Source organism: Eptesicus fuscus, chromosome 21 (assembly GCF_027574615.1).
Source record: "Eptesicus fuscus isolate TK198812 chromosome 21, DD_ASM_mEF_20220401, whole genome shotgun sequence".
Taxonomy (NCBI): Eukaryota; Metazoa; Chordata; class Mammalia; order Chiroptera; family Vespertilionidae; genus Eptesicus; species Eptesicus fuscus.
This window is the reverse complement of record NC_072493.1, coordinates 9,962,689-9,986,583: the sequence shown is the minus strand read 5'-3', so window position 1 is coordinate 9,986,583 and position 23,895 is coordinate 9,962,689. Positions and strand designations below refer to the sequence as shown.

At 47.8% G+C, this 23,895-nt stretch overlaps 1 protein-coding gene across 1 annotated transcript in view; it reads left to right on the top strand.

Annotated features, from left to right (window-relative positions):
• Positions 1 to 23,895, top strand: part of ZFHX3 (zinc finger homeobox 3) — a 160,833-nt gene that overhangs the window by 110,958 nt on the left and 25,980 nt on the right. Inside the window, exons 4-6 of the mRNA XM_054710419.1 lie at positions 4,336 to 4,416; positions 20,943 to 21,076; positions 21,220 to 21,420. Coding sequence (XP_054566394.1) covers positions 4,336 to 4,416; positions 20,943 to 21,076; positions 21,220 to 21,420 — 416 coding nt within the window. The remainder of the gene's footprint in view (positions 1 to 4,335; positions 4,417 to 20,942; positions 21,077 to 21,219; positions 21,421 to 23,895) is intronic.

Here is a 23,895-nt window from a genome sequence, read left to right as displayed (position 1 = left end):
CAGTGGGGTGAGTGCTGGCTTTCTGATGATGCCACCTCTAATTTTGCTTCTGCCTGGTGCTCCTTCCCAAAATCACTTTCCAGGTTGTTCAAGAAATGCTTGCAAATCTCCTTGGGGTCGCCAGTCGGCACACCCACCTCCTTTGGGAGCAGAGAGAATTCACCACCGATCGGAAATCACGCTCATCTTCAACAGCGTGCCAGGGTTGTTAAGAGAACACTTCACGTTTGTGGTCAGCAAAACCTTGAGTGAAGGGAAATTTTTAGGATCTGTGGTATCATCACCCCATACCTTAGCTCCCCTTTTAGACTATATTTTACCTGCTGAGATCCGTACACCTGAGGGCTCTGCATTAACTGGGAGACAGGAGTGACGTGAGCAGGTTGGGTTTGGCTTGTGCGCTGTCTGGGAGAAGCAGTTGTAAAAAGGAGGTGGTGATGGAAACAGATTTTTTAAAGGCCTTCAGCCAGTTTTGCATTTAAGTTGAAGGGACACCAGGAAGACCTCACAGTTATTCAAGATTTGTTTCTATTTCCCCAGCCCTTCAGCATAAAAATACATCCAAGCAGGAGGCGGGGAGGCGGGGGGCTAGTTTGAGGGCTACTGTGGGGTGTAGCCATCCGAGCAGCTTCTGCGGGGGGTTTAAAGGAACCTCCTCTGTCTGGAATGCACTGGGCCTGCTGCCTCCTGCCAAGAGCAGGCCAGGCGGAGGGAGCTGAGATGACCTTCTCACCCGGGGCCTGGCTGAGCCCTCGGCGAGCATTCCTGCTGCGTTCTGGTTGGGTTCTGAATATTATTAAACTCTTTGGGGAGAAGATGCTTTTGTCTTGTCTGTTTCAACGTAAAAAGGGCTTGGTGACTGTTGTATGTGTTGGTGAAGAAACAACTTTGTCTTCTGAAGGAAAGACAGGATTTTCCAGATAAAACCAGATTGTCGGTCCATCAGGTCTTTACGTGTTCCCACCATCTGTCAGTAGCTGATATTATAGGAGCAGTATTGACTTCTGTCATGACCCTGGCCATTTGCCACGGACTTCATGTGGAGAGAAACCTCCTCTAGGCTTGGCTGTGCCAGCATTGCTATCAGATATGCATTCCTGAAAGGAACAGGCCAGATAAGCAGCCCTGGGGGCCCTGAGTGTGGCCACAGCTCTCTGTCTCAGAGCCGGGTGCCATCACATTCCTGGTTCCCACATGTTTCCAGAGCAGGGAGACCAGGCCCCTCCCAGGGTGCCTGAGGCCTGGGTCTTAGTGAGTGAGGTTGCCTTAGGCTTTTGAGGGCAATAAAACATACCCTGCCTGCAAAGCATTGTGAGCCCGAGCTGTCCAGACGAATTCATAGTTTGCATCACTGTTTTTTAATCTTTCTCTACCTTTATTGGTATTCAGAGCTCACAGTTTTCTGGTTACTGACAGCCGGGCTTTCATCCATTTTAAAGAGCTATTTTTCCTCTTGCTGTTGATGATGATGGTATAAAGACAGATGGTGTAACTGCTTATGAATGTCCTATTTTATTTCCCCAGGACCAGACAGTTCACTCGTATATTACTTCCACATGCTCAGGTTAGGCGGCCCAGACAGTGTCTGCCTCCTGCAGCTAGCTGCCCTTCTAGGCCTGGCCATGCAGAGGGCGACACCTGTAGGGAACAGGTGGAACTGCAAGGAGCTCCTGCCTGGCTGACTGGGACCTGGTTTTTTGGCTGGGGCTGAGGACACTGCTCCCTTGTAAAGGCAGATGGCTTGTCCAGGAGTTCCTTAAGCATTTCTTCTTCCACCAAGTGTATAATAGTCTTTTAGTGAATGACGCGCAAATAATAATATTGAATCTAGGAACTCGAAAAGAAGACTTGATTTTTAAATCTTAAAAAGGAGGGGGAAGAAAGAGAAGCAAACCAGCTCCTGGACTAGCCTCATTGAGACTCAGCTGCCTTAACGTTTCTGCTTGGAGGAGGGCAGGGAGGGAAGAAAACAAAAGCCCAAGTAGGCTCAGATCAGGGACTCGAGGAATAGTCACAGAGCGCCGTGGTTTCCTCGCTCACTGCGTTAGTGATGTGCTTGTTCTTCAGGCTGTCTTTTGAATAGATATGGCCACTCTGGCACTGACCGCAGTTCTTTGGGCCTTTCCAAACATGAGCTCTTAGCTCCGCTCAGTAGCCCAGGAGAGAGGAGCGGCCTTGGACACAGCCCCTCTGTGCGGGCAGATTCCTTCCCTCTTCCGCAAAGCAGCACCTTCAAACACTGTTCACACCACGTCAGGGCATTCTCCACTTTGGTGGTGTCAGACTGTCCCCATCTAAGGTGATAGTGTGTGTGTGTGTGTGTGTGTGTGTGTGTGTGTCTGGAGAGCAGAGACCATTGAGTCATCTCTTTGCATAATCTAATTAATCAAATGTACCAGTACCACAGATATTTTGTATCTCCGGATGTAAGGGCAAATGAGTATATTTTAAGAGACCTAGCTACGTTGGGTAGACCCAGCTTAGTAATATCGATGGGCTAAATGCTAGCATCACCATTCAAAGATGGATTTTATAATTATAGTGTCGAACAATTGTATCAAATGCCTAAAAAAATGCATTGAACATCCTGCCTGAACATAATTAAGACGGTAAATATATTATACTGTGTAACTTGCTTGTTTTTGCTCTACTAGCACGTGTGTGTGTGTGTGTGTGTGTGTGTGTGTGTTAATGAAGTATAGTGAGTATAGTGTTAACATGGCTCTGTATATCTGATTGACTTCAAACCATGGTTGCTTGATTTTTCTCTATTTGAACTAAGTGTAGGTATGGGGAGAAGATGTTAACTTTATGATACAGTAAGGAAAAAAGGAGATATAGAAATTATACATGGAGTCCTCTTAGTTGGAGATGAAAATCATCAGTATCTTATTTCATCTGAGTTCACCGTGACTGCCTCATAAATCCCCTATTGGAAGTAATGAAGAAAGAATGTTCCTTGACCCCTAGTTCAGTTTCCAGTCCTTAGACTTCCGTTGTCTCTTCAGGAAGAATTAGGAAAATCTGACTCCAAATAGATACTTCTTCCATCAAGCGTTTTATAAACTCTCTGAAGTCAGTTTACTCTGAACACCTTTGACTTCCATCATGAGATAAAATTTGGAAGCTATTTTCTAAAGGGTTGGAGAGTATTACACCTTGACATGTTGAAAAGTGGAGTTGCAGTTGGAGGGATGGACCTAGGGTGACATTGGACAGAGCCCCAAATCCACGATCCTAGATTGGACCCTAATACCAGGTGTCCATGGGTCTGGTCTGGTACCGACCTCAGGTGATGGACATGGGCAGCTTACTTGCCTGTACCAGGCAGTTGTGCTATTCAAAGTACCCTACATGTCAGCATTACCCCGCCGTGGTTTGCCAGCCTCATTCGTTCACCAGCCCATTCCCAGTGAATATGTTGGATAACAATCCAAAGGGCCAGGAGAGTGAGAGGGACATGTCTCCCTCCCTCTCCCCCAGCACCTGGAGTGTCTCATCCTCTTTCCCACATGGGCAAGTGGCATTTTACTTAATGATTAACCTGCTGTTGGAAATGACCATTCCTCTACCTTCACTAAAGCACTGTGTGTTGAGCTGGAGAAAATTCCCTTGGTTAGTTTTAAACCAGCGGTGGGTAACGGAATGGAGTGACTTCAAAAGGAAAGTGTATGATTCTATTGCCGTTTTTTCTCCTCCTTGCCGCTGACGCCTGATGTGTCCACAGATGTCATTTTCTAGAACTCTTCACATTGATGAAATCATATGACCTATATTTTATGACTCTTCAGAGTATGAATGACTATTTTAAAAACACACAAACCCTCCCGCCACAAACTGGCACGTGTGCAGGCACCTTGCAGCCTATGAGGGGCCAATGCTTGAGAGTCAAGTCGCGTTCAGTGCCAGGACGCACTGGGGTTGGAGCCAGGCAAGAAGCTCCTCTTTTGCACCTTCAAGTGTAAAATTTTGCATTTTCAAGTGTAAAAGACTTGCATGCAACTTCAGGAATTTGGATGGAGTTACTAGTATTTCTTCAACAGGATTGGCTTTTTAATAAGAAACACTCAAACGAGGCATTCAGAACCCATCTGGAAAAACCTCCTTCCGCATGTCCAGGGCGAGTCCCACTCTCGTGCCAGGGAGCGGAAGGGACAGCCCCATTGCTTGGCCAGGCCTCGGCGTAGCCAGTGCAGCGGCCTCGGCCCATGGGGAGGAGAGGAGGCACGGACATCGGGTCTGTGTCTTGTGGTTGGTAATTCTTTGGAGTAGGAGCCAGGGGTCCTTCATCTTCTGTCTAGTTTAATCACTGACATTTTTTCCCTCCTGTTTCAGAAGAAGCCATTGAAGATGTTGAGGGGCCCAGCGAAGCAGCTGCTGACCCAGAGGAGGTTGCCAAAGACCCGGAGAGTGGAGGCGAGAAGGACCAGAGCAAGTGGACAGGTAGTGTGTGCGGTGAGCCCCGTGCTCCTCCTGGGACGCGTGAGGCTGCCTGGCAGGGAGCAGATGCATCCTTAAATCCACCCGGAAAGCTTGCCTCTGCGCATGTTGGAGAATTCCATTTTTCCTTTTTTGAGTGGTCACCTTCATCCTCCTTCTATTCTGTTCTATTAAGGAACTTGTAAAGGTTTTTTAAAATGGCCCCCAAACCATCTTGTTTACTGAGCATCCAGGGGCCTGGCTGTGTTGGGGGCTTTGGTGTTTGTGAGGTCACATTTCTTCAGCAGCCCCCCATTGTTGGCCCTGGATGTGGTTCTTTCTCTGGTTATCATCTAGGCCCCTATACCTGCTCCCATGCCCAGCAGAGGGATTTGCCATGTGGAACCTGATCAGGGTCACCCCAGTCTCGTAAGGAGTCTGTGGTGAAGGGTGGGCTTCGCCCTGCATTTGGGGGCCTGGGTAGGATTCGTGTGCCCTAACCCGTTCCCCAGTGTGAGCACCCACGCCTGGAAATGCACCCAGAGGGGAGGCAGGCAGTGCAGCCAGGCAAGAGGCCATCTTACCAAGAGCAGAAGAAATGGAAGAAGTCAGGAAAGGAAGTGCTATTTCTGGAAAAGCTGGCGCTGAGAAAAGGGAACCGGCCATCTCTCATGATGACCGGATTCCTGTACTAAGAGCAGAGACTAAGAAGAAAAGCTTAGGGTTTTTGAGGAGCAAAATCATTTCTGAGAAGACTTATCAGGACAGATAAGTCTCCCAGAAACCACCACAATAATTAGAGGAAATGATATGACAAGCAGCAGAAATTATTGTGCTAAGTCTTACTGCCCTCCATTATTAATATTGTAATATTCAGGGTGTGTGTTTTTTTGAGAAAATATTTACCTTCTGGAGTCTGTATTGGTTGGGCCTTTGTTACTTTTCCAGGCAAGACTGTTCTTAAATCATGTTCAGTGTTGGCCTCCACTCTTTAAACAAGATACAGAATCTTGGAGAGAGGCCAGAGGACAGCAATGAAAATGACTGAAGGCTGAGAAATACGGCCTCTGGGAAGAGGCTGAAGAAATCAGGGCTATTCCGCCTGGAAGAGAGAAACTCGAGAGGTAGATAACAGCTTCCAAAGACAGGGAGGGGTGCTGAGAGCGTGGACGGCGCACTAGGCGGACTTTATGTTCACGCTGCTTGTTGTCTCCTTGGCACTGGGCTCTGGGGTGTCCGGGGCCTGAGCTTGAGATAGCGCTGAGGGCCAAGCATCAGCACCTTGGGGGGGGGGGGGGTTGTAAGGGCCAGGAAGTAGGGCATGAACGTCTGTGCTCAGAGGCCCTGAGTGTCGGGGAAGGATCGTCCTGTGTGGCTTCGCATGGACCAAGACCCCAGTTTTTGCTGTACTATTAAGGCGTGATCTAGACAGACTTTGCAAACAGATAGCAGTTAAACAAATCTTCCCAGGGAAGAGGATTTCACAAACTCAGTTTGAAGACTGAGTAACCTTTCAGACTATCTGTCCTTTGTTTTTATGGTTTGGGTGCCTTGTTTCAGATCCTGGCTCTGCCACTTACTAGTTCTGTGACTTTGCTCGAGGTACCTTACCCTTTCCAGGCCTCAATTTCCTCATATGGGATGGTGATTAAAAACTGTACCCATGTCCACAGGATAGCTGTGTAGATTACTTGAATATGGGAGTTTTAGAGCAGTGCCTCACGTATAGTAAGCTCTATAATAGGAAGGGTTTTGGTGTTGTTTTTTAATAGTTTAATTAAATAAGATTGGGAGAACTAGTCGCCATTTCTCTTGCAGGCCTCCCATAGGAACGTGAAAGGCACCAGGCAGCGTGTGGCTTCTGGGGATGTTGAGAAGCTGGGAGGGAACAGTCTAAGGATGTAGTGAGATCATGCAAATGATCTTTGGTGCATAGTTTCCTGCATTCTGTATGCTAAGGACACTGAGAAAACAACAGGAAGTAATTGCCATTGCCAAACCCTTTGCAGAGTACTTTGTATATGTCTCTCTAATCCAGGGGTGGCGAACCTTTTTTTCTGCCAAGGGCCATTTGGATATTTATAACATCATTCAAAGGCCATACAAAATTATAAACTTAAAAATTAGCCTGCTGTAATTGATCAAACATTTAATTAACTCATTCTAAGCAGGGCCAGACCAAATGATTTCACAGGACTGATACAACCCACTGGCTGGACAGTCCCCACCCCTGCTTACACCAGTTCAGGGTAAGCTTGATTGAGGCTGGTTCATTTGAGTCACATTCAGGGTGTTTGTGATTCAGTGGAAGGGTGCCTTCACAGTGTTATGGACGTGCTAGGGAGCCCAGAGCCTCCTAGAAGACTCAAAAGAGCACCATAAAAATGAACATCTTTAATAAGACTCCATTTTCTTGTTTGTTCATTCATTCATTCATTCATACAACAGGCCACACTTTATCTCCAAAAGACGGAGATGATCCAGGCAAACAGAGAATGAATGGGTAACTCGGAGGTGCACCTTGTCAGTTGCACAGCAGTAAAGAGAGAAGGGAAAATTTTGTCCCAACTCCCACAAATGATCCTCTTTTGACCTGGAGCATAATTTTGTCTCTATTGTCTGAGTGTGTAATGACAGGCTTTATTAAAGGACTTGGTTGATTTGATCTTGGAATCGATGTAGGGGCCAGCCACCTCTTCTGAGCTTTCTTTGGGATCTTCAGTATTTTATGAAAAATGCCTGCGTTTTTTCCATTTACTCCCTAAATTGAGCTGTTCCTATCTGATTAACTGTGATAGGGAGTGCTTCCTCCTGGCAAATAAATAAATAGTGATTTCACAATTTGTACTGTTGATTAGTGGCTGCTCATGATGCAGATTAATAATATTTCAAATGGGCCTGGCTAATTGGCATTTTCTCAGCTATTGATTATGTAGTTTGGGGGGTTTGTGCAGGAATAGATAATCTTTACTAAAATTTTTTTGTTGGCTATTTCCACATTGGAATGGGACTCCTCGTTTCCTTCTTGGTGTCTCTTAGTAACCCTCTCTGGGCTCCTCTTATTTAGCAGGCAGGTCTTTTTCCTTGAGTGGCAAAAAGACAAGCAAGGTAGTGGTTTGAATCACAGCAGCGTCAGTCCCCCACGGTCAGTGGCTGGGGCTCTCCCCACATGCCAGACACTGGGTAGAGTTCCACTGATACACGTTCTGTGAGGTTAGAGGCCTCGCCTCCAGGACTGTAACACTCCAGGGGCATTTCGAGACTGCCCACCGCCATGAGAACACTCTTACTGAGACCAGTGCTGCCCCATGGAACTTCCTGTGCTGGACCGTACAGTAGCCACTAGCCATGGATGGCTGCTGAGCACTTGGAAGGTGGCTAGTGCCCATGAGAAACGGAATTTTAAAATTTTATTTAAGTTTAATGAAAACAGCCGTGTGTGGCTGGTGGCAAGTCCAGCTATAGATGACAACCCCGGAAGAGTGCAGGCAGGTGTAGCTTCCCGGTTATCATGAAGGCTACATTAGCTCTCACCCTGCCAGGCACCTTTGGAGTGTTCACACCTGTCCTTCCCCGCAGGCCTGCCCTGAAGGGCTCACAAGGACACAGGTGTGCTGTCCCCACAGCCCTTGCTTAGCTGGGTGGGGCAGGGGGCTGCTGGGGCTGCGTCAGTTGCAACTTTATCTGTTTTACCAATTTGCCACCCTTTTCTGTGTGTGCCATGATGTGAAAAAGAGTTGGGAAGCATTACTTTATATAGATTCTATACATTATGTCATTGATTCTCACCCCCCACTCCATGAAACAGATGCTGTAAGTAACTAGCCCCCTCTTCCCGCCATTTTGTGATGAGTAAACTGAGTCCTGGGATCAAGCAAGTGGCCCAAGGGCACGTGGACAGGCCCCGATCTGCACACGGGCTCTGCCACTTACTCGACCTTGGGTGCGGCCCACCCTCCCCGGTGAGCGCACCACCACAGGCTGATCACTGCTCTGGTCTCCGCTTCCTCCGCAGCATGAGGAGCAGCTCTCTCCTCCGTTGTACAGAGGCAGCAGGGACCCCACCGCCCCTGCGCACTCCGGATGAGTGAGCCGTGTAAATCAGAGCTGTGCTCCTGCTGAGAGCACATAGCCAAGGGGCAGAACTCTCTAGATTTGGAGTCATGAAGAGAATGACCTTGGTCAAGGGGCTTGGCCTCCTGGAGCCTTGGGTGCCTCACCTGTAAAATGTGGATGAGAGGCACCCACCAGCCCCGGCCTGGCTCCCATGGTGGCGAGTGCTGGCACACGTACACGCCCTTGTGAACACTTCAGGGTCACATCTCCTCGGGGCTTGTGGGCCAGCAGAGGGTGGGCGCAGGAGGTCCCGTGAAATAAACCCTCTCCCCTAATGCACAGTCGTTTCCACCGTCTAACTTTGTGGTTTTGTTTTGAAATGTGAGAATGGTCCCTTGTTCTCTTTAGCAGTGTGGATTTGAAAGTGTCTTCTAGATTGAAGAGCCCCCAGTGCCAGCCACTGAACAATAATTAATGCAGTGACTGTTCAGTCAATCATTAATTGCTATAAATTAAGTGATATACAATTAATGTGATGCTTTATCACCAATAATTAGGGGAAAAATTGAACTCTTGGCAAAGAATCACAGCAAGATGGTTATTTAAATCCTGAGCTGCTATGGTTTCCGGCAACAGAGCACTAAGCCGGGTCTAGTTAAACTAATTTGAGACAAGATGAGTAGGGGTATTGCGCTTTAAAAACAAACAAAATGGGGGGAACATCCCATCTTACACTAACACCCTGATAATGCTTCAGAAACCCCTAAATGATGTCCATGCTTATATTTTTGTAGAATTTTGAGTTAGAATTGTGGTTGGAGTGCTGTTTTTCTAGGAGAATGCCTCGAAGGGTTTTTTAAACCCATGATGCTCACCTAACACAGAGCAATTAGTGCAGTGGAGCGTCCCTGATTGGAATCTGTGGAAGGTTGCTATTAAAGGAGGTATTAATGGGCTGGCAAGGTCTGAGCGACTGTTGGGGAGAAGTGTGTTTATGGAAGATGGTGCTGGCAGGCATGATTTCAATCGGATTTGACATGTTTAACATAAATGTATAGTATACCGCTCTCACTGCATCTAAGTAATTCCTACAGACCCAATGCCTTTCTAATTACTGAGGTTGAAAAAAAGCAGGTCAGGCACATCCTGATGCAAATCTATTACCAGCCCTGCCGCTATTCTCCCTGTTGTTCGCAGCTTTGTGTAATAGCGATGCCATTGTATGGGGAACTCAGTGCCTGAAAGGTAATCTGTGACAGAGAATGGAAAGGGACTAAAAACTATACTTAAGAAATTGACTCCATAAAGACAAAAGAAGGTATGTACTGAGAGGAAGTGTTATGTGTTAGCAAAACCGCTGGGCTACCAGTCAGAAGCCCAGGGCTCGGGGTCTGACTCTACCACGAAGATTTGCTCCATGACCTTAGATCTCTAACCTCCTTTTCCAAATCTGGAAAATGTAGGTTGGGCTAAATGGTTTCTTGCAGTTCTGGAACTCCTTAGAAGTATAATTAGAGGAGAGACGGTGAACAGTAGTGTGGAATCTTAGAGAATATTAATGTGTAAAGTCGGGGTGCTGGTAGCTTGGAAGGATTTCCCTACCTGGCTGGTTGAGAGGGTGTGGATCAGGAGGCTGGGGAGAGTCCAGATAGGCCCCTGAGGCTCTTTCCATGGAGGCCAGATAGTACCACGCCGCCCTTTTTGGTGGGACCTCAGAGCTCCACATTCTGTCACCCGGCCTGCATTGCTGGGTCCCATCAGGCTGTTTTCAGAGCTTAGTGTGATGAGGATGTCAGTGGAGACATCCTTGAAGACTCATCTCAGTGCCTTTGAGTGGCTCCCATATCCCAGCCCGATGTTTGCTGGAAACCAGGCCATTTACCACCATCAGCCAAATCCTTCTGGCCTAACTCTGCATCCTTGGGACACTTTGTCCCATTTCTCCACCTCACCCAGAAGTAAGTGTGCCTCTGCAGTAGGGTGCGTGCAAGGGAATGCTGGGAGCCTGCCTTGCACGGCCCCTTGGCGGTTCACGCTCTTGCCAACGGAAACTGTTTTTGGTTTTACATTTTTGCACACAGACTGGAATTGCGCGGCTGTCAGCTTTTCCAGAGTCCACTTGTCCCCTCCCCACCCTCTTTTTTATTTTCCAGGCCACTTTCAGTATAACTTGAATGCTTAAAGTCACTGCAGGCAGAATTCTGTCTCACAATTGAAAACAAACCATTTGAACTATTTTTATGTTGGGAAGCAAAAATAGATCTAGGGTGTGGTGCATATCTGGACTCGCCTGAATTCCAGTAATTCAGGGTCCTGGCTCGGAGGGTTTATGTGTAAGTCATGGGAGAGATAAGGGACTACATCTATTGCGCAAATATTTTTGTGCAGATATCTAAGGCAGATACAGGATGTACAAAAAAGTAAGGAACGCACTTTCTAGAAGGGGCATCGTATGTAATTACATAGCTATGTTACAGTGTCATGAGAATTATCATCACGGTATAAATAAAAGGCTGTGAAAATGTAGATTAGGGAGCAAATCATTTTTCATCACTACAGAAAATACCTTATAGATTTGCATATTGTTCTTGCAAAGGGGCCATGTTAATCTCTCCGCTTTGTTTCAGTTTGAGCTTTGGTGCTGATGGGGGAGGCACCTCTGTTATTAGAATCATGGTCATGGTTTTTAAAAAGTACCCTGGGATATCAGCGCACCTTCGTGAGACTTGCACATTCTTCCTGGTGCAACAGGACCTTTCTCTTGAGGCTGGAGAACCAAGGCTCAGAGATGGGAACTCCTGGGTGTCGGATTTGTGATCAAATCCCAATTTGCCTTCTGGGTCAGCCATATATTCCCCAGATTATAAAGCGAAAGAACACATAACGTAGTCGTTTTCTCTTATTGGAGGAAGATTGGAGGAGGAAACATGGAAGTCCTGTTTCTCTAGTTGTCAGACAGAATTGTAGCTCTTAATGATCGGGGCTATGTGGCATTAATCTTTTTAAAAAAAATAAGACTTTATTTTTTTAGAGCAGTTTTAGGTTTACAACGAAATTGAGGGAGGTAGAGATTTCCCATTACCCTCTCTACCCACACACATGCACAGCCTCCCCTATTATCACCTTCATTCACCAGATGGTGCATTTTTATAAATGGTGACCCTACAGTGACACATCATAATCCCCCTAAGTCCATGGTTTACCTCAGAGCTCACTCTTGGGGGTGTACACATGTGGGTTGGGACACATGTATGATGTCATTATAGCACCACACAGTGTATTTTTTCATTGCTCTGCCTGTTCACCTCTCACCAGCCCTGCATCCGTTCTCTCCACCACCTAGAAAGTGCTTTGTACTGTTTGAATGCTTCATTAACAGTCGGTGGGTAAAATAGCATAACCATAAACACTTTCAAGTCCAAGTTATTCTACTTTTTGCTTTTTAGACTTCAAACCCATGGGCTAGTAAGATTATTCCATGTTGATATACAGAAAAGGCAAACCTAGGTGTCTGCTTTCTTTAAAACCAGGCCTCTCCTCTCGCTCTATCGTCATGTGGCCACATGTGGACTCATAATATTTCCCATAAATACTTCTAAGAATAAAACCATAGCAACCAATGTGTGAGCTCACCCCACTGCTAGACTCTGTGGTAGGCTTCGTGTGCCTGATCTCTCTAGCTAGTCTCACAGAAACCCTGTGAGTAGACACTGATGTCCCATTGACAGATGAGGAAAGCGAGAGCTCAGTGTAGTCAAGTGAAATGCTCGAGGTCACACAGCCGGGATCTGACGAGGTTGCGGCCAGCGCTGCAAACCCCTGTGCGCTGTAACTCAGCCAGCGGACTGATGCCTTTGTGCGCAGAGAACGTGGCCACGGGAGAACAGCACGTGAACTCGTCCATTCTTGAGGAGTCCCTGCAGGTACACCAGAGCCCGCCCCCCCCCCCCACACACACACACACACACAGATCATTGGTCCTGGGCCTTTGGGGCACTGTGAGCCCACTGAGCAAGGGATTCATTGGAGACAGAGAAGCATTGATATAGATATGGCTTGGTGGGGCGTTCCCTCTCAGTGCTGTACAAAATTCCAAGAGGTGACATTTCCAGTATCCTTGCAACCTTAACCTTACAGAAGAGTGGAGACTCACTCCCACTTTCCAGCCTTACAGAGACCCAGTGATGTCTTCCTTCCCCGAATAGTCTCACACTCCTGGACTCGAAAGAAGCCCTTGGCGGATCAGGGGGAGGTTGATTTGTTAGGGACACTGAAAAGTTAAGGTCAGAGCTCTTGGTGTCTCGTCATGACGCTGGACCCAGATTTTATGTGTTTATGTTCACAAGTTCAGTTTCACTCTTAATATTTAGTAAGTTAGGAAGATAGTTTTTGTCAAACTGAGTGTTGTTACATTCCAGTCTCTGAGAATCTGCCCTGGGTTAGGGCTCAGAGATCCCAATGATCCTAATTAGTGTTTGATTCGATGGGGACTGGATGAAGTTCTGTAATTAACTTTGGCCTGGCCCCAGAATGGCCCACACTGCCCCTTATTTTGACCTACATCTTGTACCTCTGGACTTTTTCTTCTGTCAGTTCACATGCCTCTTGGAGAAACCTCTGGTTTTCTCCAAGTCCCCGGTCGTCACAAACCTGTAATTAAGTCCGAGGGCAGTGTGACCCTGCAGACCCCACTGTATCCCGACCCTGGCTGCCATGCTCACAGGACACGACCACAGCCACAGGTGGCATCTGTGCACAGCCCACAAGGCTCTGCCAGGGGAGCAGGCTGCTTGGGAGTAGCTGACAAGAGGACAAAGGCAGGCAGGCTGATACCTGAGTGAGACATTGGGTCTTGCCCCTTTGGTCCCCAGCTCCTGGTACAAGCCAGGCTCATGGTGGCAGCCCAATGTAGATCTTATTAAATAGACCATTAGCCAATGTTGGTCTCAGTGAGGTGGTGGCTGATGGCTCTGTTTTGCCTGGTGGTTCATTCAGAAACGTGACACAGAGGGAGCAAGGTATCCTGAAATTGAATTGTGGGATGGCCTTTTGGGAGTTCAAATCAGTGTAGTTAAGCAGCCTTATGCATATTTCAACAAGGAATTAGTGCAACAGATTGATGCCTCTGATGTAGGGCTTCACACTATTTTCTCCCCCAAGATGCAGAGCAGGCAGCTGGAGCCACCAGTCAGCCTGGGCCCGCCACTCCACCTGGGGCAGCTGGCTGGGGCAGCAGCGGGCCCCCAGCCTGGCACGATCCCCCACACCCAGCCTGCTGACTGTGGCACAGGCACTGGTGTGGCTCCCTGCATCTTCCGCAGGGCTGAAGCACAGACTGGTGTGGCCTGCAGGTACCAAGACCTGGGAAGCCCAGAGGGATGCGCCCCCTTTTCACAGATTCTCTTGGACACATGGAAAAACCAAGACTTCCCTAAGCCAGGCAGTCTGTCATCGCTCTGGATCACACTGCAGATTTCTTTCAACAGTGTCTATGTTTGCTTTAGAGTGGGCAGGTTCATGGGGAACAGCCATATTTAATCTTTCACCTCTGGCCTGAGGGAAGACCGACTCCACGCCTCACTGGGAAGGGAGGAGCCCAGCCTCGTGTCGGTCAAGGCGTGAAGGTCACCCCGCCGGGCTGGCAGTGCGTGCCTCTCGCTGCTTCCCACAAGTTTCCCGAGTCCTCTCAGAAACATCTCTAAGTGCTTGGTTGGAGGTAGAATGAGACCCTGCATGTTTAAAGGCCAAGTTGGCAGCAACTTGTTCTCTGTGTTAGGGGAGGAAGAGAATTTAGCCAGCACGCTGGCCACTTATCAAGTGCAGTAGCTCCGCAGGAGATGCGAAGAGGAAATCCTGGCCTCTCCTCTGGGGAGGGCCTTGTGCACGAATGCCAAGAGCAGCTCCACTTTCAAGGCCAGTATGAAGACCACAAAGTCCAACAGCACAGAAGGCCTTATGAAAACCAGGCATTTCTGCTGTGCAGTAGTCCGAGGCCCCGAGGAGCTGAGGGGGGCGGCTGTGGAAGGTTCACACGGCACCTTTCATTTCATGTTATGAGCTGAACGACCATTTTCAGATCTAGCGACGCTTCCATATCTCATGTGCTGGGGTAGTTATCCCAACTCAGACACTGAGGATGGAGCTATATGAGTTTTTCTCTCTTTGGTCAATGGTGATAGATCAAAGATTGCTGTAAATTTCTGGGGCAGGTGGCAAGCTGGTTTACGGAACACAAGGCGATGAGAACCTCTGGCTTACGGAAAGTAGCATGAATTAATAATCATTTAATTGGCTCCTCCATTATGTTGCTGGTTTGGGAGATGGAAGTTTAGATGGAGGGGCTGTCAGTGGTACTTTAGCTAAGAGTCTGATGGTTGAGAAGTGGGGGTGGCAGCTGCCCTTGGCCTCTCTACAAGGATGAAATGTCAGGCAGCCTCCCAGGCCCTCATTGGGCTCACCTCAGGGCCCCCAAAAGGCAGAGGGCCAGCACTTTGGTGAATACCAGCTCCAAGTACCACTCCACCATGAAGAGGAAATGCAGAAGGAATTTCCCAGCAGCTTGGATCGCTCACTGCGTCCCAGGGTCTCCCGAGGGAGGTCTCTGGCCAAAGGGAGGCTGGCCTGCAGCAGAGAGCGCCCACCATGCCAGCAGCGCCGTGTGTTGCATAATGAGATCATGAAACAAACGAATTCTACGAGTACTTGTGGTTTTCTTGGAGGGCAAGTCAATGTCTTGGCTAAAGATTAGAAAAAGCTAAAAACTGGGTACTTTATGGTCCCATTTCTACTTTCAGTTTTTCTTCAGGTTTCTTTTTCATGAGGCAGCAGCCCCACATCTTACCTGGCTTCAGAGTTGCACAGACGAGGCGAGTGTTGGCATGAAGTCACTGGCTGGCTGTGGTATTGTGCATCCAACTCTGAAGTTTTCTGTTGCCAACATTTCAGTGACTCAGATGTCAATTTGTTAGTGAGGATTTGAATTGGATGAGAAGTCATCCTAGGAAGAGTGGTTTTATCAGGTGAAGTTACAGTGGCTGTATTTCTACCATACTTGGCACTTTATAAGACCTCTAAATTATACTATTCTTACCTATTCTTTAATGTAAGTCAAGCTTTACTAAGCTTGTTTTAATTATGCTAGGTGCTTAGAGCATAAGAAAGCCATATCTTGAAAATTGCAAAAACCTGCATGAATTTGGATTGACTCTCTTCCCTTCCCTACTCCCTCTAATTAGTATGTGAGGAGGAGTAGCTTTTTTAAATAAATATTTTAGAGGTTAAATACTTCCCAAACAAATGTGTTAAAAACAAAGGCTATCTGGAACTTGATGTTTCTGTGCATACATGACTTTCCCTGTGGAGGCCATGCATTGATAACTGTGTTTCCCTTCGAAATGAAATTCTTTGGCCTAGAGTAGAGAGGAGCCTAAGAGAATAAAATGGAGAGCCAGGACTCAGGTTGGCCTCCCAGTATTTGTCAGGTGTAGTGGCCAACTCATCGCAGTTTAAGGGAAAGTGGTTGGTGGCTCTCCGCCTAGAAAGCCAACTTTGAATTTTCCGCCCTCCATAACAAGGACATGCCAGTCCCTTTTGTGCTTCACCAACCAGTTGGGTAAGGCAGCCATGGCTCCTAACGAGCTGAGCAAGTGTTTTTTTCATTCCTTGTAAAGTTTGCATGGTGGAACCCACAGCTCACATCCTATCAGGTTTCAGCCGGGGTTTGACCCAGCATTCCGTTGTCACAAATACCTCGTTTGCCTGGCTTTATTGAGTATGTGATCTATGGCGCATGCACTCACATGGGTCCTCGCCACATTTTTATCCCCTTTGAAGTGCCAGGAACCCAGCATGTTGTCTGTGGAAGGTTCATTGGGATTTAACAACATACTTTCGTCTGACATAGCTGCCAAAATGAGGAAAATTGCTTCAACCAGCAAAGTGAAAAAAATGCCACCTGGTGTTTTTCACAGTATGGATCCAAATATCAACTTTTGCATGGACAGTTGAATTTAAATGGTAAAATATTTAATTACAATATTTTAGAATAGAACTACATGACAAACTTAGAAAATAGGAAAGTGGTCCATCATGCCATCACCCAAAGCAACATTTCCTTCTTGTCTTACTTTTTATGTAGCTATATCATGGAATAATGCACATTTTACCAATGAACATCCTGAGGGACGCTTCCATATTGCTTCATAGCTATCACTTTTAATATCTTCTATTACCCATTGAAGTGGATATAGCATTATTTAATTTTATTATCTTCTATTACCCATTTTAATATCTTCTATTACCCATTGAAGTGGATATAGCATTATTTACTTAACCACATAAAAAAAATCTACATTGTTTCTGGTTTATTTTGTCATTATTGGGGAAACCAGCACAGGTCATCATCCTTCAGGTCGTTTGCATTTTTGCTGCCTGTAGAAACCCAAGTTTCCAGGTACTGTTTAAACCATGGCTGCCTCGGGGGCATCTATTTCCATTTCGATAATGTGATGTCATAGTGGCCTTAAAGTGATCAGTCATTGATTTTTTAAATAATGCTTTTGAGACTGTGACATCTCTCCTAGAATTTAAGTCAAAGTTTAGAAAAGTCTCCAAAGCAGAAAACCACAGTGCTTTCTCTCTTGGTATCCATACCACCTCATTTACTTATGCCTACGATGTGAGCTGGTGACAGAACTGAAGGAGAAATTGATTTTTAGAGACTGGCCCTTTTGAAGTTGCTCAGAGAGCAGCAGCTTGAGGAAACCGTAGACTGCCCGTGGCCTAGAGCAAACCCTCACCCAGCATGCTCATGGAGAACTTGTACAATTGTTTGCCTGTCTACAGAACTATATAAAGATTTAGGTGCCATGTCATTTTTTAAAAATATTTTTTTTATTGACTTCAGAGTGGAGAGGAGAGGGATAGAGAGGTATACACATCAATGATGAGAGAGAATCATTGATCGGCTGCCTCCTGCATGCCCCACACTGGAGATGGAGCTGCAACTCGGGCATGTGCCCTGATCGGGAATCGAACCATGACCTGCTGTTTCATAGGTCGACACTCAACCACTGAGCCATGCTGGCCGGGCAGTGCCATGTCTTGATGGGGACTGATATTTTAATGTCTGAGGTCAAGCTATGAGGGGGCCTGTCAGCCTAGTTAGGTCTTAGGAGCGGTCCCCCCATCACCCAGGGAAACACAGTGGGATTATAAGTGGGTGTTAATAGAATCTGTTGTAAGAATGGCATGGCTTTATCTTTAAAGAAGGAGCTAGTGAACTGCAGGTGGCTAATGTCCACTTCTAGACAGATCTGATCTAAGATGAATGCAGGTTGTCTGGGGTAGAAATCTTTATACCAGTAGATGCAGCATTTTATATTGTGGCAGGGCTGTTTTGTTACTGGGGAAAAAGAGAAATGAGTGAGCGGTTTCATTTCTTAAAACACTTTACAAGAACTCCTTAGCTTGAGCTCACAAAGGAAGCTTTAGAATTCCTGAGCAGTGTGAGAGTTTTGGGGGAAAAAAAGGTAATAAAAGTTCCCCTCTCCATGCCGGGGGAAAGAATAGTGGATTTTGAAACCAGAATTGTCACCTCTGCAACCTCGTCACAATTCATCTCATGTTCAGCACTGAAAGAGGAGGATGGACTCTTTGGTCCTATGAGGAAGGGAAAGCTGCACTGGGTTACAGTGGGTTTGCCTTTCAGCTCCGAGCGCGGAGATGAGTTGGGTGGTGTCAGCCTCGGTACTCATTCATTCACACTGCCAAGCAACTGCACAACTGACAGTCGTTCTAAAGGGGGGAGGGTGCAGGCAGATTGAGGGCATTTATAAGGTAGTGTCGTGGTCCTGTAAAAGCAAGTGTTGTTTCAGGTCAGGCAGACTAACAAAAAGGCAGGTGGGTATTTGGAATAGTATCTGTATCTCAGTTTGCTTCTATTAGAAAAGAAGTAGATAGTGGCTCTTTCCTCACTATGTGCTCTGGCCCTGACCCAATGCCTACAGGTCAGGGATAGAAACAGGGAAGATGAGCAGATGACTAACAAGCATCTAAAGTGCCACCTACTGAATGCCTCCACCTGCCCCATCTTTAGGGCGCATTTGAAGAGCTAAAATATAGAGGATAACCAATAAGCAAAAATGAGAAAATGATGGCGAATAAGGAACCTTCTGGGGGTAGGGGAACTTCAGTCCCTGAAATATTAAAGATTCCTATTGTGGGAGTGTTGAGGCAGGGGCCCCACACACTGATACAAGGTTCCGCAGGATCAGGTCTGCGGGGGGCAGGAGATGGGAAGTGGGCCATGGGGGACCCTGTCTAGAATGTTACAGCACCTAGTTAATCGGCAGCCAGTCCATCACATTAAATATCCAGCCGTCATGTATTACCTTTCAAGTGAAAATGAATAACTCCCATTAAGAGCAAAATGGGTTTGAAGTCGATTCGAGACAGATTAAAGTACTGTTATGAATGTGTGTGTGGGGAGGAGGAGAGGTCTGTGTGTAATATGCTTGTCCTTGTACTTTTTAAATAATAGATGTCCTACAAACTTATGTAGAGCAGGTTACCAAGATACTGGGGTTAAAGGTCACAAGATGTGCATTCAGGGAAGAGTATCAACTTCCTGGAATATTTCCTGCATTTAGCAATTTTTTTTTCAAAATTATCTTGTGGCCTTATGATTTTAATGAATAAAATTGATTTATAAAATTGTTTATTAAAGCACATGTCTGTAATGACAGCATCTTGGTATCCATGTCCAAAAAAAAAATCTCAAAGCTGAGCAGACAGTGTTTCCACGTGCCAGGTACCTAGGCTGGGGGAGACAGGCCATAAATTAGGCTTTCCAAACCAGTGACTTCAGTGCTGAGTCAAATTATTTTCCAATGGAGGGCAGTGGGGATACATTTTCTCACTACCATCTTCAGGATATTTTTTTCTTGTTGCTTTTAGCAAAGTTATAAAAAATGGAGTTCCACATCCAAAACAAGTGAGAGAGCCAACCCCAGCTCCAGGCCGGGTTTCATAATGACAGCCCCAGCCGTGTCTTGTGACTACACTGGAGGAGCCCTGCTTTCTCCTGGTTAAACTCTGAGCCACCTGTCTCCTCATCAGTCTTCCGACCCCTTTCCACGCTTCAGAGAACTCGTCCCACCAACACTTGCATCCCCGCTGTCTGCTATGGAAGCCTCATGTGACTCTCCTTGTTAATTAGTGTTGTGGTCTTTGGGTGGAGTGGGGTTCGCAGGACATGGTCTGGACAAACAGATGGGAAACGTTCCCCTCTTACCACTCACTCTGAATTAACTTTTGTGTCTGGAGCACTGGCTAGATTGGAAGTTAAATTCACCCCCTGCCTCATTCCACTCTTCAGTTACTTCTTCCCCGAAAGCAGGTTGCTGAACTCAGACTTGATTGCCCATCCTCCATCCCCCCGCCCCCCAAACACAGGGTGGGGCAAAAGTGGGTTTACAGTTGTGAGCATGCATAACACAGAGTTTATTCTTGCATTATTATTAATTAACTAGAGGCAGTAGGGTCCCTCAGCATGACCTGCGGGGATCGAGCCAAAACTGGCAGTCCGATATCCCCTGAGGGGTCCCGGAGTGTGAGAGGGTGCAGGCCAGGCCGAGGGACCCCACTGGTGTACAGATCCGTGCACCTGGCCTCTAGTATGCATATAAGATCTTTGGTTAATCTCTTCCCGCCCCCCCCCTTCCCCCTTTCCTCTGAGATTCATCAGTCTGTTCCATGTTTCCATGCCTGTGGTTTCCACTCCTGCGTTGAGCGCCTGTCCCCTGGTGGTCAGTGCGTGTCATAGTTACCGGCTGGTCGCTGGTCAGCCGGTTGCTTAGGCTTTTTATACATGGAGATTATGTATTGCTTCCCATATAGACACCTGTAAGCTTACTTTTGCCTGCCCTGCATTTGTGTGCAGACGTCCATGTGAATGTTCCTCAGGTCACACTGATCGTGTCCTCCGTGATGTGCTGTGATTCCAGGAGCTGGGACAGTAAAGCTGGGGCACGTAGTTTATTATCTCTGTGAAACAGTGTCTGGTACTCAGGTTGGTGAGTGGTTTTGGTGAAGCAGTTGGGGAGATTCTTACACCCACCCTGAGCCCACAAGTCAGCAGATTGTGTCTTGATTGGAGGACGTCAGAATAGACTGAATGAACTGAGCTTTATCCAACTCAGCCTTGTCATCCATTTCTTTACCATTTTTCCTTAGTGTTCAGCTGTTAAAGTAGTAACAGAAAATTCATGGTGGGGGAGGGGTGGAGAGAAACACTTGCTTCTTTTCCAATGTGCTTGATAAGTCAGTCTGGATGCTCATCCTGCTTGGATTTTGGTGTTTCAAGAAAATCCTGTGCTATAAATGAATGTTGATTTTCACCCAAAACAAAGCGTCCAGGAGCTGGCCTGGTCTGGCTGCTGTATTGCATCTTCTGCTTTTTCTTCCAGCATCGTCCAGCCAAGCAGAAAAGGAGCTGACAGACTCTCCTGTAACCTCCAAGCGCATCTCCTTCCCAGGTAGCTCGGAGTCTCCTCTCTCTTCGAAGCGACCAAAAACATCGGAGGAGACCAAAGCAGAGCAGGTGAGGTGGGAAGGGGCTCTGCTGGTGGGGGTAATGTTTCAGACACAGGTGGGAAGGAACTCTTGGGTGGGCGGGCTTGGGGCTGACTTGGTTGCCAGCGGGAACTGAAGACTCAGCCAGAGGGATGGGTGTGTTCCCCACAGATGTACCAGTGTCCCTACTGCAAGTACAGCAATGCCGACGTCAACCGGCTTCGGGTGCATGCCATGACACAGCACTCAGTGCAACCCATGCTTCGCTGCCCCCTGTGCCAGGACATGCTCAACAACAAGATCCACCTCCAGCTGCACCTCACCCACCTCCACAGCGTGGCACCAGACTGCGTGGAGAAGCTCATTATGACGGTAAGACAGCCAGGAGCAGGACCTGCAGCTCTCCTTTTCCCAGGGGTCAAAGGTGATGCAATAGCATGGACAAGATACTGTGTTGTTGGATGAGAAAGTCAGTGTAGAGTTGGAAATGTCAAAGATGATCCTAGCCCTGGCCGTTTTTGCTAAGTGCTTAGAGCATCAGCCAGTGGACCGAAGTGTTGCAGGTTCAATTCCTGGTCAAGGGACTGTACCTCGGTTGCAGGTTCCCCGGCCCTGGTAGGGGCAAGTGTGAGAGGCAACCAATTGATGTGTGTCTCTCTCATGTCGATGTTTCTTTCTCTCTCTCTACCTCTCGCCCTCCCTTTCTCTCCCTCCTCCACTCTCTCTAGAAATCAATAGGAAAAATATCCTCTAGTGAGGGGAAAAAAATTTTTGTAATGGTCTAGTTCTGTGATTTTGTGCTACACTGTCTACCTTAGATTTAGCATGACCGTGGCCCAAAGAGCTGAATACATATGTGTTTCTCAACTTTCCCTTTTCATCATCCTCTCCCTGAGGGATGCAGAGGCCTAGAGCAGTTAATCATTTATGTGAAGAAATTGTTATTCAGATTCTCCAAACCTTTATTGAGCAGGTCATGGTCTATGTTGCTCTTATATTCATTACTAGAGGCCCAGTGCATGGATTCCTGGCCTGCGGGGATTGGGCTGAAACCAGCTCTCTGACATCCCCTGAGGGGTTCTGGATTGCGAGAGGGTGGTTCTTGGGTGACACACCCTGGAATTGGGCTCCCTCCTCTCTGGTTCCGGGTGCATCACTCGAGAACGGCAGCTGCCAAGTCACCACAGCTCGGCAGCTCCTGCATTGATAATCTGCCCTCTGGTGGTCAGTGTGCATCATAGCTACCAGCCGGAGCATCTGCCCCCTGGTGGTAATTGCGCATCACATCGAACCATCACTTAGGCTTTTATATATATAGACTAGTGGCCTGGTGCACGAAATTCGTACATGCGGGGGGTGGGGGTGGGTGTTCCTCAGCCCGGCCTGCACCCTCTCCAATCTGGGACCCCTCAAAGGATGTTCTGCTGGTTTACAGGGATCGGGCCTAAACTGGCAGTTGGACTTTAGGCAGTCGGACATCCCTCTCGCAATCCGGGACTGCTGGCTCCTAACCGCTCACCTGCCTGCTTGCCTGCCTGATTGCCCCTAACCACTCTGCCTGCCAGCCTGCTTGCCCCCAAATTCCCCACGCCAGCCTGATCACCCCCAACTGCCTCCCCTGCCGGCCTACTCACCCCCAACTACCCCCCTGCTGGCCTGCTCGCCCCCACCATCCCTCCCCACTGGCCTGCTCGCCCCCAACTGCCCCCCCCCCCCGCTGTCCTGATCACCTCCAACTGACCCCCACTGACGGCCTGCTCGCCCCCAGCTGGCCCCCCTGCTGGTCTGCTTACCCCCAACGGCCCCGCCCCCCACCAGCCTGATCACCCACAACTGCTGTCCCATCCTGGCCTGATCACCTACAACTGCCCTCCCCTCTTGGCCTCTAACCACCTCTACCTCGGCCCCGCCACCACGGTGTTGTCCAGAAGAATGTCCAGAAGGTTTCCTAGTCTAATTAGCATATTACCCTTTTATTAGTATAGATAGAGGCCTGGTGCATGGGTGGGGGTCCAGCTGGAGTGCCTGGCCAGCCTGGGTGAGGGGCTGAGGGCCGTTTTCAGGCTGGCCACACCCCCTTCAGGGTGGGGGTCCCCGCTGGGGTGCCTGGCCAGTCTGGGTGAGGGGCTGATTGCTGTTTGCAGGCTGGCCATAGCCCCTTCAGGGTGGGGGTCCCCACTGGGGTGCCTGGCCAGCCTGGGTGAAGGGCTGATGGCTGTTTGCAGGCTGGCCATGGCCCCGGCAATCCAAGCTCCCAGCTCCTCCTTTTTTGCCTTTTTTTTTTTTTTTTTCAGCGCCTCCTTGAGCGGAGGCCAGGGCCGACTGGAAGCAGGTATCTGGGATTTATTTATCTTCTATAAATGAAACTTTGTAGCCTTGAGCGGAGGCCAGGGCAGGCAGGAAGCTTGGCTTCCTCCATCGTCTGGGGCAACCCAAGCCTCCTGCTCACTCCAGCTCCATGGCCGCTGCCATCTTGGTTGGGTTAATTTGCATACTCGCTCCTGATTGGTTGGTGGGCGTGGCTTGTAAGTGTAGCAGAGGTACGGTCAATTTGCATGTTTCTCTTTTATTAGATAGTATGCTCATTGCATCCTCACAAAAGAGTCTTGACATTTACTTTAACAGCTGAGGAAACTGAGGCTCAGGAGTTAACTGACTTGATATCCCTTGTAAGTGGCAAAGTTGAGAGTTGAACTCACATTTTCCGACTCTAGGAGGGTAGCCCCTGAAACATGGGCATTTCTCAAGTGGACACTTTTATTCTCAAAGCAGGAAAACAGTCAGCTGGATAGCACATGTTGCTTGATTCATGCATCAGGGCTTTGCATTTTGAACATGATGTTGCTA